Source organism: Carettochelys insculpta, chromosome 4 (genome assembly GCF_033958435.1).
Source record: "Carettochelys insculpta isolate YL-2023 chromosome 4, ASM3395843v1, whole genome shotgun sequence".
In the NCBI taxonomy this organism is placed as follows: domain Eukaryota; kingdom Metazoa; phylum Chordata; order Testudines; family Carettochelyidae; genus Carettochelys; species Carettochelys insculpta.
This window is the reverse complement of record NC_134140.1, coordinates 90145133-90159219: the sequence shown is the minus strand read 5'-3', so window position 1 is coordinate 90159219 and position 14087 is coordinate 90145133. Positions and strand designations below refer to the sequence as shown.

Below are 14087 nucleotides of genomic sequence, written 5' to 3'. Positions count from 1 at the left end.
TTCACAAACTGTGCTTCTCCAGCTGCCTGAATAAGGTAGCTGGTGTCAACATACCTTGAGTTACCATGACGGGGGGGTGGTGGCATGGGAGAAAATCTCCCCTCAACTTCTTTTACTCTGGTAGAGGAACAGGATAGATGGGAGAGCAATCTGCTATTGATTTGGTGGGTCTTTATTAGACCTGTTAAATCAACTGCCAGCGGATCAATCTCAAACCTCAATCCAGGATGTAGTGTAGGTGTGGGGCTTAGCTTTGCATCGGTACACTTATAGAGAACCTGCCACCCCAAGAACCCGAACCACTGTATACGAGCAGCAGCATGATATATCAACTCTGTATATTACATGCCCATGAAATGCTGCTACTTTCTGGGCTGAAATACAGCCACTATTTAGCAGCACAGAGCAACAGTACTAAAGGACAAATACGGGAACAAAATTATGGGAGTTGCACCTTCTTACTTCAGCGCTGAAGTGGGTTACCTAAAATGAGGGACTACCACATTGCCTTTGGACAGTCTGCTGAGCTACTTATGCAATTTACCAAGCACAGGAGAAATCCTAAGATCCCAGTGAGCTAGGTGCATATTCGCATTTTCATTTCACGTAGGAGGAAACATCAACAGAATTCCATTGGATTCAGTGGAAAGATTTAAAGACCTGGAGGTTTTGTCCATGCCAAATAACTGGGTGGCAGTGTGACGACCAGAATTCTACAGGGTTCTGACTCTACCCGTAGCACATGCTCCTTTCATATTAACAGAGAGAAAGCCATGTTAGTGTATATACTATCAAAACAAAAGAGCAGTCCAGTAGCACTTTAACGACTAACAAAATAATTTATTAGGGGATGAGCTTTCGTGGGACAGACCCACTTCTTCAGACCAGAACAGACTCAATCTTAGTTCTTCTGTTTCACCGGGTAATAGTCGGATTCGCAACTGGATAAACAGCAGTACAGGACCAATGGCTGCCCAGCCACTCACAAGGAAGGCATTGGATTATTGCTATGGCAAATTAAATTGCTTCAATCACAATACAAATGCAAGTATAAATGTAACAGACAATAAAGGCCTGATCTCAGGAGAGGCTGAGCACCTTCTACTCCAATTAAGCTGAGCTTTAAAAATATATACATTTTCTCCCACTCACAGGAGAGTGTGTTAAGTGCTAAGTGTGTGCCACATACTGAGTTGTGAACCTCAGCTGATTTTGAGCTGTGCACTGTGCAAAGAGTGATTGTTTTAACAGTGGGAACACTTATCTTTTTGCTCTCCCATAACTCAGATAGGACAGAAGCAATTTTGCTCAAGCTTTTAATTAAAATCGAAGGTGAAAGTAAGCCGATGCACCCTGGTGTGCTGCTGTGGTAGGCGCTGGCTGGGGTGCTTGGCTGCAGGGCAAGGGGCAGTGTGCTCCCACGGCCCTCCTACAGGCTGTTGTGCTAAGCAGCAGACAGGTGAAAGGGAATGTCAGGTGCACGGGCCACACCCGTCGGGGACTGCCAGGGAGGCCGGGTGGGAAGGAGCTTGAAGACTCACTGTCACGGAGTAAGAGGAATACACACAGTTCACCTGCCGTCCTCTCCCTCCTGGCTGCTGAGGGCAAGGGGCAGGTGAGCGAATGACCCATGCTGTGTGCTTTCTTCTCAGTCACTCACAGTGACAGCCAAGCAGCTTCAGTAGGAATTGGCGGGGGGGGGGGGGGGGCTTCGGAAGGGCACTCTTGCCTAAAGGGCACGATTGCCCTCCATACTCCCTCCTGCACACACACACCAACCCCTGTCCTGCAGCTCCCCCAGCAAGAAATTTCAATTACTTTCATCCAGATTAAAATAAAATGAAAATAAAACCTTCCAGCACAATGCAAGTTTACAAAAAAAAAAAAGACTTAAATATGATTTGGCTGGAAAGTATGAAACTGACGTATAAAATGCTTCTGCAGTGTTGACTATCCCTGCCGTCACTCGAGCACAGGACAGCGTATCAGGAAGTGAACGGCTCACTCCTTTAATCAATAAGCCACCACAGTCTTTGCCCTTTCTTCTTACTGATTATAGCTAGCCAACCAAACAAAATAACCCTCATTACCCATTTTAAACTAGGTTCCTTTTCTTCCTTTGAAGCCTCCAAAACAACAGAAATACTATCTGAACATCATGGCAGGAAGAACATTAGGTACTACGAGTCAAAGTCCTACAATCAAGTTGTTTTCTTTGATTCAGATAATCTTTTATTTTTTTTTGTTGTTTTTTTTTTTCCTTTAAAAGTGGTATGTTAACATCAGGTCATTTCTACATTTTCAGAGCTCTGTACGGTCTCAAAAGGAAATAAGCAATGCTAAATATACAAAGTAAAAACAGAACACTAGAAAAATCTGAATAAAATGGAGCAAGTTGCTGTCAGGATACAGTACAAATTAGTAATTAGTTGTCATCTGAAGTGCAATACCACTGCAGTGAGGATGAGTTAAGGAATGAAATAAAAATACTCTATTTTAAACAAACAGTATATATATATTTATATATTTATATGTATATATTTTACAGATAGTAGACCCAGTGATATCTGCAGAATTGTAAAAACCTATTTACAAATAACCTTTTTTTTTTTAAAACATGACATATACATCAGCACCATAGTAATTAAAAAAAATAAACCTATTAAAATCTACCTCTCTATTACTTGGTCCCAGTAAGCAGTATTTGGAGGAAGCTTTCCAAAGACAACAGGAACACGGTCCTCATCAGCCTCCTGTCGCCACTTACGCCCTAATTCCTGCACCCTTCTGACAAAAGTGAATTTCCTTTATGTCACTTTTCAGTGCGTGGGTGTTTCTCAATCCCATTTCCCAGTTGGCCTCTGTGAGGATGCAGCTCCAAAGCCAAAACAGATCTGTGGCAGTGGGGCTCAGAGCCTGGGTTAAGTGACTCGGGTTCACAGGACTCATGCTGCTGGGCAAAACTCAGCAGTGTAGATGATCCTGCTGGGGCTGCAGTCTGGACTGTGAAATTGACAAGAGAGAGGCTCTTGATGCCCAGGTTTCAGCTCAAGCTCAAACACGTGCAAGGCTATTTTCAGCCCCGCAGCTCGACTCCAGCCAGCTTGAGTCATTTGACCCATTGTGCTGAGACTCTGCACCCAGGCTTGACAGGGAATCCTTTGTTACCAAGGCCAGGAAATAGTGACGCTGGCTGGGAGCTGCCCCATCCCCACCGGGATGGAGCGTCCTCCCTGCTATATTCGTCCCTTGGTTGGCACGGTGCAGCCGTTTGATACAGTGCAGGTCCAGGATGTGCCCCACCCACTCCCCTCCCATTTCCCCATGTCCACACCATTTCCCCAGGGGATGCCAGTTCTACTCCTTCAAGCTACAGCTACAAAATGCTTGTTGTTGCACTCTTCAGTTGGTACTCACAGTTACAGTATTGCGCCTCAGCCTGAGGTCCACTGAAGTCTGTGGAAAAACAGAATCTCCTGGACTTCAACAGACACCAATCAGCCCCTCCAGGTGTACTATTAAAATGTGTTGGGGAAAACATTTTAGCTAATGCATTTTAAAACTGTGGGGTAGCCAGGACACGCTGTACTTAACACCGATTGTTCAGGTGTCCCCAGCCCTAGTCTAGACAAGCCCAGAAAAGGGTTATCACCCAACAATGAACAAACAGCAGGGCAGTGACTAATCTGATGCTATGTCTACGCTGCAGCTGGAGGTGCGATTCCAGCCCGGGTACAGAGACTCGCCTTAGCTCCATTCAAGCTAGTGCCTTACAAACGGCAGCAGCAATGACTCAGACTAGCCACTCAATCTCTGACCGGGGGGGATGACTAGCTAGAGCAGTGGCCAGTGCCACGTTATTGATGCTGCTATTTTTAGGCCAGTAGCTCCAGTCTGCCTACCTGGTTGAGAGTCACGTTCCCTGGCCCTGTTGTAGACATACCCTGGGGGGGAGAAAAAGAGTTCACTTTACTCCCACGCCCTCTGTGCTTCCCACAGAAACAAAGGGCTAGAACCTGTGAGGTACTGCGTGCCACCCACTGCTCCTCCAGATTTCAGCGGGTCGGCACTTCTTACCACGGGGCCTACCCGAGACAAGTCCCTTGGTAGGTTTAGATCATTTAATTGTAACCTCAGCAAAGGCTTTGGCTCACCAAGGTCAGTTTGTGATATGCCCCAGGGCCAGGCTTTGTTCTTTTAAAAGCACCATTTTGTAAGACACATCACAGTTTTGTTACAAGTTCAGCACAGAGCTGCTTTTAACCTGTCAAAAGATGTCACTGCTACTGCCTAGCAAGCTTGTTTGGGGAGACTTTGTATTTGTGATATCCAATACATGGCCATTTGCCCCTCTGTGGATGATCACTACACCAGTCTTTTCTTGATCCCCACCGTATGGATGCCTTAGTGTGTTTATCCCAGCACCAAGAATTTCATGCTGCACATCTGTTTAACACAGAAAAGCAGGCACCAGATAGTATTACATCAGGCGCAGGGGCATTTCAGCTCCGAATAATACCCACTGACCTTGTGCCCTCAGAAGAAGGGCAACTCGTTCAGCTTTCCACAATCTAGTGATGCAGTTTAACACTCTCAGATCTGCTTCCTTGCCTCTTTGCCCTGCTTGTGGGGGCTACTGCTCAAACGCAGAAAGTGAAATGCAGTGGCCTTGTGTTACAGTGTACATCTGTCCCCGTTGTTAGGGAAAAGTAATGTAAATCATGAGTATATTGGTGGAGGATGAAAAAAAGGGTCTTAAACTGGATTCATGCAGAACTCTCCTGTAATCTGTTCACTCTGCTTAGTCCTTTTACACCTCGTTTAGCTGCTAGCCTACAGTACACTGCCAGGCAGCACAGATGTGCCGAAGCACCCAGATACAGAAGCACAGTGCTAAGCTTAGAAGAGAACTCATTAAGCTAACCTACCCACCTAAGCAGGGCGGATGCCCTTTCATGTCCACCAACAGTCCTGTACTCTGTCTTGTTCTTTGTGTTGCCAGGTTTATGTTCTGCTAAGCTTTTCTTTTCTTTTACATCACTCCACAGTGAAGATAGTATCCCCTCTACCACTGGTTCGGCTAATCACGTGTGTGCTGGACAGTCTCATGCCATAATTTAGACTAGGTTCCATAAGCCGTACTCTACATCAAACCAAAAGAGCAGTACACATCAAAATCTTGGACTTACTTACACCCAGCACATTTCCAGGCTGCTCACATGGGCTCTCCTATCACCTGGCAACTAACTTAGGTTTCATTCCCAGCCTGAGGAATCTAGCTTTTCACATGCCCTGAAAGCTGCAGCAGTTACAGCAAAACAGAGGGGAAGAGGTTGGGAACACCACATCACTACGCAGCGTGCACCAGCTCTTCCCATGGGCAGGCAGCAGCTGCTATTCCAGCTCCCCTATCCTCCTCTCTCACAGCCAGACAGAGTGTGTACTGCTGGGCAGTGGAGAGTGCTATGTGGAAGTTTTGAGAAATCAACACATCGATGTTCTGATTGCCACGGGATTCTCCCACAGTCCACTGCAAGTCAGCTCCATTAAAAAGCCAACTACAAGGATGGGGGGGGGCATCCTGTTTTCTTTGCTTTAACTTAACAACCAGAGCGTTAAACAACAATCCCATTCACTATGGGTTTCCAAACAACTCATCAAGTTCTTGCATCCACTCATCACCTGGTCCACCTTTAATGATGGAGTCCACAAGGTCCGGGCCCTCTGTTATACTTGAAAAGGAACCCGCAGATCCTTCGTTACTGTAACTGTAAGACATGTCCTGAGTGGGATTCCTCTCATAGGCCTGACCTTGGCTGCTCTGAGTAAAATTCCCACCGGGCATCTGTTGTGTAGGGGGCTGATTGAAACCAGGCATTGTGGGAACCCCCTGACTTATTGCAGGCACGACCATTGTCCTTGCTTGGCTGGTTCCTTGTTGCGCCGGGAGCTGTTGCAGCATTTGTCTTCCCATTGCTGGGTTTAGGGCTCTGACTGTTCCACTTGTGTCCACAACTGACTGGTTAATTCCCTGGGGAAAATGTGGCTTGGGCTGCCTGGGTTGCCCAGACTGCACTGGATACGCCGTGCCGCTGTTGAATGACCCAATTTCACTGCTAGTCCTTCCAGGAATACCTTGCAAGCCTCGCTGATGCCAGTTTTGTGCCCCCTGAGGGACAGTTCCCATCATGTTTTGAAGTCTAGGGGCTTGTATTCTGGGCAGGACCTGGCTCACAGGGCCTTTCATCTGCTGATGTTGTTGGGGAATAGAGTTCACCAGGATACTTTGACCAAAACTGCTGACAATCCCACCCCCTTGTCCAGACGCTGGCTGCCTTGGTCCCTGGCTTGCACTATGTGCCATGGCCATGCCACTTTGGTTAGGGTGCTGCAACATTTGGCTCATTCCAGTGCTCATACTGTACATTCCTGTTTGGCTGGTAGATGTGTTGCTATAAGGAGTCATTCCCATCTCAGACTGAGCAACTGCTGTCGCCATGGTGCCGGGGTTCTGAGAGGGCCCCAGTGCTACCATGCTTGCATTCTGGGCCATCATTCGGGAGGTCCTCATGCTCTGAAGCGCTGCTTGGCTTCTCACTGCTGCTATATCCTGGGGAGAACCTACAGCAAGGAGGGAAGAAAACCGTAAGTATCCCATCATACACCTTTGCACGCCAAAACAGTGGTAGGAGCTTTTGAGCTCATAGGAAGATTTTCAGACCGCTCTGCTTCTGGGGTGAATAAACCATTCTTTTGCATGAGAGTTGAAGGAGAGAGGAGCAGGTTACCCATCCCAGGGAGGGTGTCCTCCGGGTAGTCACACATCAGACAGAATTTGCTTTCCCACAATGGTCTGTCTGGGACCTTAATGCTGGCCTGCAATGTCTCCTGTCCTTGAAGGTGAGAAGCGGTATAGCTCCCCTTCTGCCCTCAACAGGAACGGATGATCGTGTTAGCTATTCAATCTGTGAGGTGGAAGACTGCTCAGCGGAGAATACTGCACTATCAACACAGGCCATTAGACTAATTTCCCTTAAGATCTAAAACAGGGCTAGCGAGGTTAAAAGGCAATGATCTGCCAGCTCAGCAAGTCTCATTTCTGACAATTTTTGGATATGCCCCTGTTCTCTGGGGTCTGGAGGCTGCTCTAGGTCCTTTAGGCCTGCAGATGGGTCTGTTGGTATGTTACATGACAGCCTCCTGAGGGATCCATGGGCTTTTGGCTCACCATTGACCTTTGACATATCCAGGCTACGGATTCTGTGTATGATCCATCTTAAGCCATCTGAGCCTTCTTGATCTTGTACTACACACACTCCGCTAGTAAAACTGTGGACCTCAAGGCAGCAGGTGCCCTGCAGAGCCACTGGAGCAGCAATACCGGGGCAGAGTTGCCCTTTGACCAATGACAAAGTGTCCAACAGGCTCCTATGTCACTGAGGAGCTAACTCCCACTTTAAAATAAAGCAGGTGCTTAAGAACTTTTGAAATGTTTACCCAATAAAATCAGTAAATTACACACCAATATATTGTCCCCTCACAGGGAAAAACAGGAATCGGGGGCCTTTTTTAAAATGACACGGTGGCAGAGTGTGATGGAGTGTGGGGGGGGGGTGCATGTGAGACTCAGGCTGGGCGTATGTGTGACAGGCAGAGCAGCTCACAGCTGCTAAGGATGACCCCCTGGGGCTGTAACCTAAGCTGGCAGGTAACACCTCTGACCTGAACAAAGAGCAGGGAGGAGCTGAGGGGGTTTTGAATTGGAGACGGCAGTTTGAAGCTGTGGGGAGAGAGAGTTGGAAGGCAGCCAGCCTGGCTGAGGGGAAGCTACACCCCAGATGGGGCCCCCCTCGGGCTTCTCTCCCCAGGATGGGTTGGAATGACTGTCTCTGCCTGCTGTACTGATGCCTGTACTGAGCTATGCCTCTGTCGACTGATAAACTTCTCATTCTACCTGCTGAATGAGAGTCAATCCTGCCTGTGGACAGGGTGCACTGCTTGGGGACCCCTGAGCCCCATCACACAGGGCGGGGCCAGGAGAGGAAAAGATAGGAGTGAAAACAGCACAGAGGGAGCTGACAATCAAAGTGGGAGGAGCTGAGGAGTAGGCTGCCCGAAATCAATTAGGGCCAGCTGACCCCACTCAGGGCCACCTTCATAAGCCCTTCTCCACACAGGGCAAGGGGAGGGTGATTAAGGAGAGTTTGGAAGGTGAGTGAGGACAGGGAAGGCAACTTGGAGGAACACTAGAGACCACCAAAGAGGAGAGGAGCCGCAGCAACCTGGGGGGCTGGGCTGCCTCAGTCCGGGGAGGGGCCTGCAGCTCAACCAGAGACTGTGAGGAACTGTTCACCAGAGGAGCCAAACCAAGGAGGGGACTTGCTGCCATGGCAACCACTAGCGGAAAGAGGTATGGGGAATCATCTGGGGGAAGTGGCCCAGGGAGAGGAGCTGCAGGGACAAGGGTGAAGGGAGTCAGCCCTCGCTGGTAGCAGCCATCCAGGGTCCCTGGGCTGGAATCCAGAATAAATGGGTGGGTACTGGGTTCCCCCCAGAATGTCCCCTGCCCCAACCAAGGGTAATGGGGTTCATAGGGTGGGGCCAGTGGAGTGAACTGAGGACCTGGGGCCTGGGAATGAGACTGCCACTGCCACAACACACACAAAGATCTTTACTCTTCTAGCATTGTATAAAGCTGTACCTCTGTTATTCTCCTCTGACTTGAGGCTCAATGGTCCTTCTATCAAACCGAAAACAAAACTCCTATTTCAACTTCCATGGAAGCAGAATCTGGCCCATTACAGTATGTGTGATGGATAGAAATCTACTTTGATTTAATTTACAAGTATATAGCTGAACTTCACTCTGCCATTAAGACTCTCTTTTAAATATCTCTGGTGTCTCTCCAAACTGAGCCGTGAAAATGGAAATGTCAGACTCAGAAGGCCAATCAATTTTTAATAGCTCAGGAAGCATAAATGGATGGATTTTCTGTTTCATTGCTACTGATTAAGTCTATGAAAAGAAGAAAAATTGTTTTTTTTCGGGACATGTGCAGCAGAGAGAGTGTATTAGTGAATCAATATTATAAACACATTTTACTCCACCTTGGACCTATGACGGAAAGCCAGAAAACCCTAACCTTGTACAATCCCACACCGTGGTGGATAACTGCACCATGCTGCCTGATGTAGGACCACTGATTTCTGGGAAGCCAATATGCCTCTGCATTCACTATCTTTATGTAAAAACAATTAGAGGGACTCTGATTATTCCACAGGTTCATTGCAGTCAATGCCATCCTGAATAAAACCATCTGCAGGTGAAGCTCAAACAGGATCACAGAATGATGCAAGGAATTATTCCCGGGTCAAACGCTGTAAACTTGAAATCAAAAATATCTATTGTAAGTGACAAACTAAACCACAACATCAAGACATGGGGTCCCTAAATCAGTCCCTTCTATCATAGCCTAGGGCAAAGACGAAGGACTCAGAACATTGGGTCATGTTACTGAACATGGATAGTTCTTCTTCAGGAGTACACAGAAAAAGTGTGCTGCAGAAAGCATGTGATATTATTGCACATCTGGCTCAATGGATGGTCCCATCTCCTTTGGATGGAACCTGGAGCAAAGTGCAAAATACAGGTAACTGAAGTGTTTTGGAAGACAAACAAAAGAACTCCTATAAAACGCTGATAATTGGCTGACTTTTACTTAGCCTGTGGGACTCCCAAACAAGTTTTTCAAAGTTATACATTAGTGAGTCACAACTGACTTAGTGGGGGTTGATCCTGCTTGAAGCAGGGGGCTGGACTAGATGACCTCCTGAGGTCCCTCCCAGCTCTGTGATTCTGTCTGTGAACTGTTGATAGCGAGGACCAGTTTTCCTTGTTAGCTGAGCACTTGGGTAGTTGCCCAGGAGAGAAACGGGTGGCGCCAAGCTGATTAGCAGAGCGCCAACAACACCCACAGCCAGCAAAGCGTGTTTCTATTGGTGCTGGACATCTTTACATGCCTCTGTTCAGATGAAATTTATTCTGCCCATGGATGAAACAAAATTAGAGGGGATGCTGGTGTGGACCACTATCTTTCCCACTGATGACTCAGTTAACCTCTCTGCCTTTTGGCATCCTCGTAACAGTTGTTTAGTGACGCCTGCAAGTGTTTAAGTAGAAAAAAATAGCAGTAGGAAAGTATGTCATTGCACTCTTAGATGTCTCTTAATGCACGTTAGCAACTGGAAATGATCAGAAGATTCAGCACCAGCCAGTTCCATTGCCACATGACAATTTGAGAACCACATTTTACCTGCATTCAATGCAGGAACTCAGGTAACGTGGTCGGGGGAACGCACAAGGGGGAATCGAAGGGTCATGTGCTCAGCCCCAAACCTCATGGGGAGAAAGAGCAAGGGGCCAGCATCCAGAGCCCTGGTCATCCAGCCATCCCAGGCCCCACCCTTTTGGGGGTGGGGTCCAACGGGGACTAGCAGAAGGCTTGGTGCTGGCAGTAGGGGGTCATACCTCCAGCAGCAATGGCAGTGGGAAGTGAAGCAACCTGGCCCCAGCCCACTCCACTACCTCTCCCCATTTCCCAGCTTTGTTTCCTGCCACTGGTGATGGGAGGGAGAAGGCGGTTCCACCCCTTCCCTGTTCCCCTACCCCAGTGACATGGCTCGGAGGACTAATGGGGGTCTGGGACAGGCTGCAGAGGTCAAGGCCCCCCCTGCACTCACCAGTGATGTGAAGCTGAGCCATACGCCTGGGAGCCAGAGAGTGGAGTGGGCTGGGGCAGCTGCTACTCTTCCAGCCACCACCTGTGAATACAGGTGGTAGAGAAGACGACAAGGCTCAAGAGAGGGGGCTGGGAAAAAGGGCTGGATTGGGGGATGGGAACAGAGTGGAAGTGAGGGCCTGTGGGAAGGGATGGAGTGGGACAGGAAGAGGTAGGGTCCCCCTCTAGGACTGGGGTGGCAGCATGAGTTAGGCACAGGTGTGAGGGGGAGGCTGTCACGTGACCAGTACCCCCACTGCCTCCCTCCCTAGCAGTTGCCTGACCTCCCAAATGATGGCTCTGGACCAAATCCATAAATTTCCATAAGAGGAAACAAAGATGGGGAGAAAGAAGAGTAAAACCAAGAAGGAGAGAGAGGCATGGGTTGAAATAAATTATAATGACTAGTGGGGAGAAAAGAAACTTGAAAGAGAATTTTTCAGGGGCAGATTTTATTTGGAAAAAGGTAAAAGCTACTCAGAAATACAACTCTCCACGTCAAATTGTACAATGCCCTTCTGTGACGATGCAGAGGCAGAGAAATGAGAGGGAGGGTGATCTTCCCCCCGCCACACCATCTCTATCCTCCAGAAATGAGCTCCCAGACACCCACTACCCAGGACAGCAGTGAGTTGAGGGCGTGAAAAGCATTCAGAATGTTTACCTTGGAACTGACTGACTTGTTGCACTGGATATGAGTTCCGCTGCTGCTGGAGATGTTGTCGAGGGATCTGTGACTGCTGCTGCAGCTGCTGGAAAGCAAAGAGAGAGAGAGAGAGGAAGGGTTGATGGCAGAGGCAAAAAAGATGATGAATGAAGGGAATGATTGAATGTGACCATTGTGAAACCGGCTACAATGCCAAAGAGCAGCTCAGTTGTAGCCCTTCTGCCAGAAGGCTCTTCTCGGGGGACAATAGCTGCAGGTCAACAGGCTGGCCAAGTATGCAGCAGCCTCATGTGAACAGCGCTACTGAGAGTACTTGGCACACTCAGCACATGGCCCTCTTTTTAGTTTAAAAGGGAACCAGCACTTAGACACACACCACCTGCCCTACTCATAAACTCCTCCTCAGGAGCAGTAGAACTGACTTTGACCAACAGGGAGTGCAAGTGGAGAGAGGAGATGGAAGGGAATATTTTTAGAAATGTCTTTGTCCATCCGCAGATCCCAAAGCCCTTGTGTGCTCCTTCTGGATCCAGACTTAATGGCTGGCCTTTATGACTACAGTGGGGAGAGCACGCACCCCAGATTCATAACAGCTCCAACCATGAGGATGGCTGGATCCAGGTCCGAACTTTGTGACCCAGGTCCACCCCTACCCAAAAGATAACAAGCTGCTGCGGCCCAATTACCTGCCCGTGTCCCTCCCTGGCTTCCCACCCGGCATTTTGTTTTTGTTTTGCGGTTTCCATGCACTTGCATTATTTACTACGTACAGTAGCACAACAGATGTGCTGATAACTCACTCAGAACAAGCGAATGGGTCTGAGATAGTGAGAGCTGGTGAAATGCCTCTGTGTCCCAATTTGTTGCCCAGCTGTGTTGAGCTGTCTCTTGCGGCTGCAGTATATGAATATTCTTCATTTATTTAAAGCACACTCAGCTGCTGATTGTGAATATAAGCAGAAGTCAGGTGATGTCTGAGTTTTTAATGTGCTTTCAAATGACAAGTGCCAAGCAGCTCTCTTAAGACTGTGTTATCTGGTTGCTTCCTCAATGCACTGTAAAGAAAATGAGCGCCCTCTAAAAAAGCAAGGAAGGCCTTGCACATTTGAAGAGATAGGGCAAAAGGTGGAATGAAAACTGACGTACCGGCTTACAAACGTTATAAACTTCCTGTTCGCTATATCTAGATTGTGAAACCATACTGCACATTGATTCCCAGCTCACAAAAAGAGCCTTAAAGAAGAGCCCACTGCTGAACAAAGAATGTGTTGGAATCACAGCGCAATTTTGAAAAACATACTAGCAAATCACAAAAAGAATAGTTGTTTGTTAGAACTTCATGTACACCCAAAAAAAAAAAAGCCAAGAATTCCAGAGGACATGTATGTGATACACTTAACTCCATGTATTTTTAGGGTCTGATTCTCTCCTGGCTTCTCTTTGTGTTGTGATGAACAGCTGTGCAAAGTGGTGTAAAACACTATCATTCTGCTTGTGCAGCTTAACACTCACTTTTCACAGGCACAAATGATGGTGCAAAAGACAAAGCAAATGACAATCAAGGCCTAGGATTGAACTCAACTTCAGCCTCTGCTACTGGATTGGAGGCATCATTTGTGGTGCTGTTACACATAAGATTTATTCACGTGCCTCCTTTATAAATGAGGTCCTGATTCTGATTTCCCGGACAGCAGTGTAAATGTGGAGCAGCTCCAGGAAACAATGGGAATAAGCTAGTGCAAAACCGTCTTGCGATCAGAAGCAGCTTTGTGCTTTTCAAATTTACTTTTCAGTGCCCTCCAGCCTGACAATTCTGCGCACACTGATTTTGTTCTCACTCCCACTAGTTTTACTCTGATATAACTCCATAGACTTCAGAAGCGTAGTCCCAGAGTTACATTGATCTGAAATCAAAGTCAAGGCCAAGATATAAGCAGGGGACTGAAAATTACAGTTTGACTGTATGTTTATTATACCAGCCACACAGTTTGAGCACAATGACTCTTGGATCGTTGGATAACTTTAAGAGCAGGTCAGGGACGGTCTACATAACACCCCTTAGTCCTTCCATGAGTGCAGGGTACTAGACTAATTGACTTCTTGAGGTCCCTCCCAGTCCTAGGTTTAAAAAGAAATACAGAGAAGAAGCTGTGATGTCTCCACCATTGCTCCAGTTTCCATGGGTGTGTATTGTACTACCTGAAATAAGGAGGAGCTACAATACCTGCTCCACCAGGATCTGCTGCTGCTGCTGCTGCCTTTGTTCCCTTAGAAACTGTTGCTTCTGTTGCTCCATCACATGGAGCTGTGCCCTTTGCTCAATCAGCATCTGTTTCACGATGGCTGCTTGCGGCTGGTTTCCCAGGAAACTGGGACCTCCGGTGTTTGCAACTGTGACCACATTGCTGGAGCCTGGCAGAACAGAAGGCTGCAGAGGACCTGTGGTTCGAGAGAGCCCCACCGGGTGCTGTTCCTGTATGAAGAAAGATATACGATTTCACTACTCAATGGACCAGGAACAATAAGTGGCTGGCTCTCTTTTAAACCTAACAGACCTTTGAAAAGGAAATGCCTGAAAAAACTCCTCGCCCAACTAACCAATTTAATATAGCACGTTCCAAACGGAATAGGTATTAGACTGAA

General features: G+C 47.6%; 1 protein-coding gene across 1 annotated transcript in view; it reads right to left on the bottom strand.

Moving 5' to 3' along the window:
• Positions 1 to 851: 851 nt before the first annotated feature.
• Positions 852 to 14087, bottom strand: part of MAML3 (mastermind like transcriptional coactivator 3) — a 393985-nt gene continuing 380749 nt past the window's right edge. Inside the window, exons 3-5 of the mRNA XM_074993282.1 lie at positions 13669 to 13917; positions 11442 to 11529; positions 852 to 6621 (exon numbers count right to left, since the gene is read on the bottom strand). Coding sequence (XP_074849383.1) covers positions 5636 to 6621; positions 11442 to 11529; positions 13669 to 13917 — 1323 coding nt within the window. The 3' untranslated portion in view covers positions 852 to 5635. The remainder of the gene's footprint in view (positions 6622 to 11441; positions 11530 to 13668; positions 13918 to 14087) is intronic.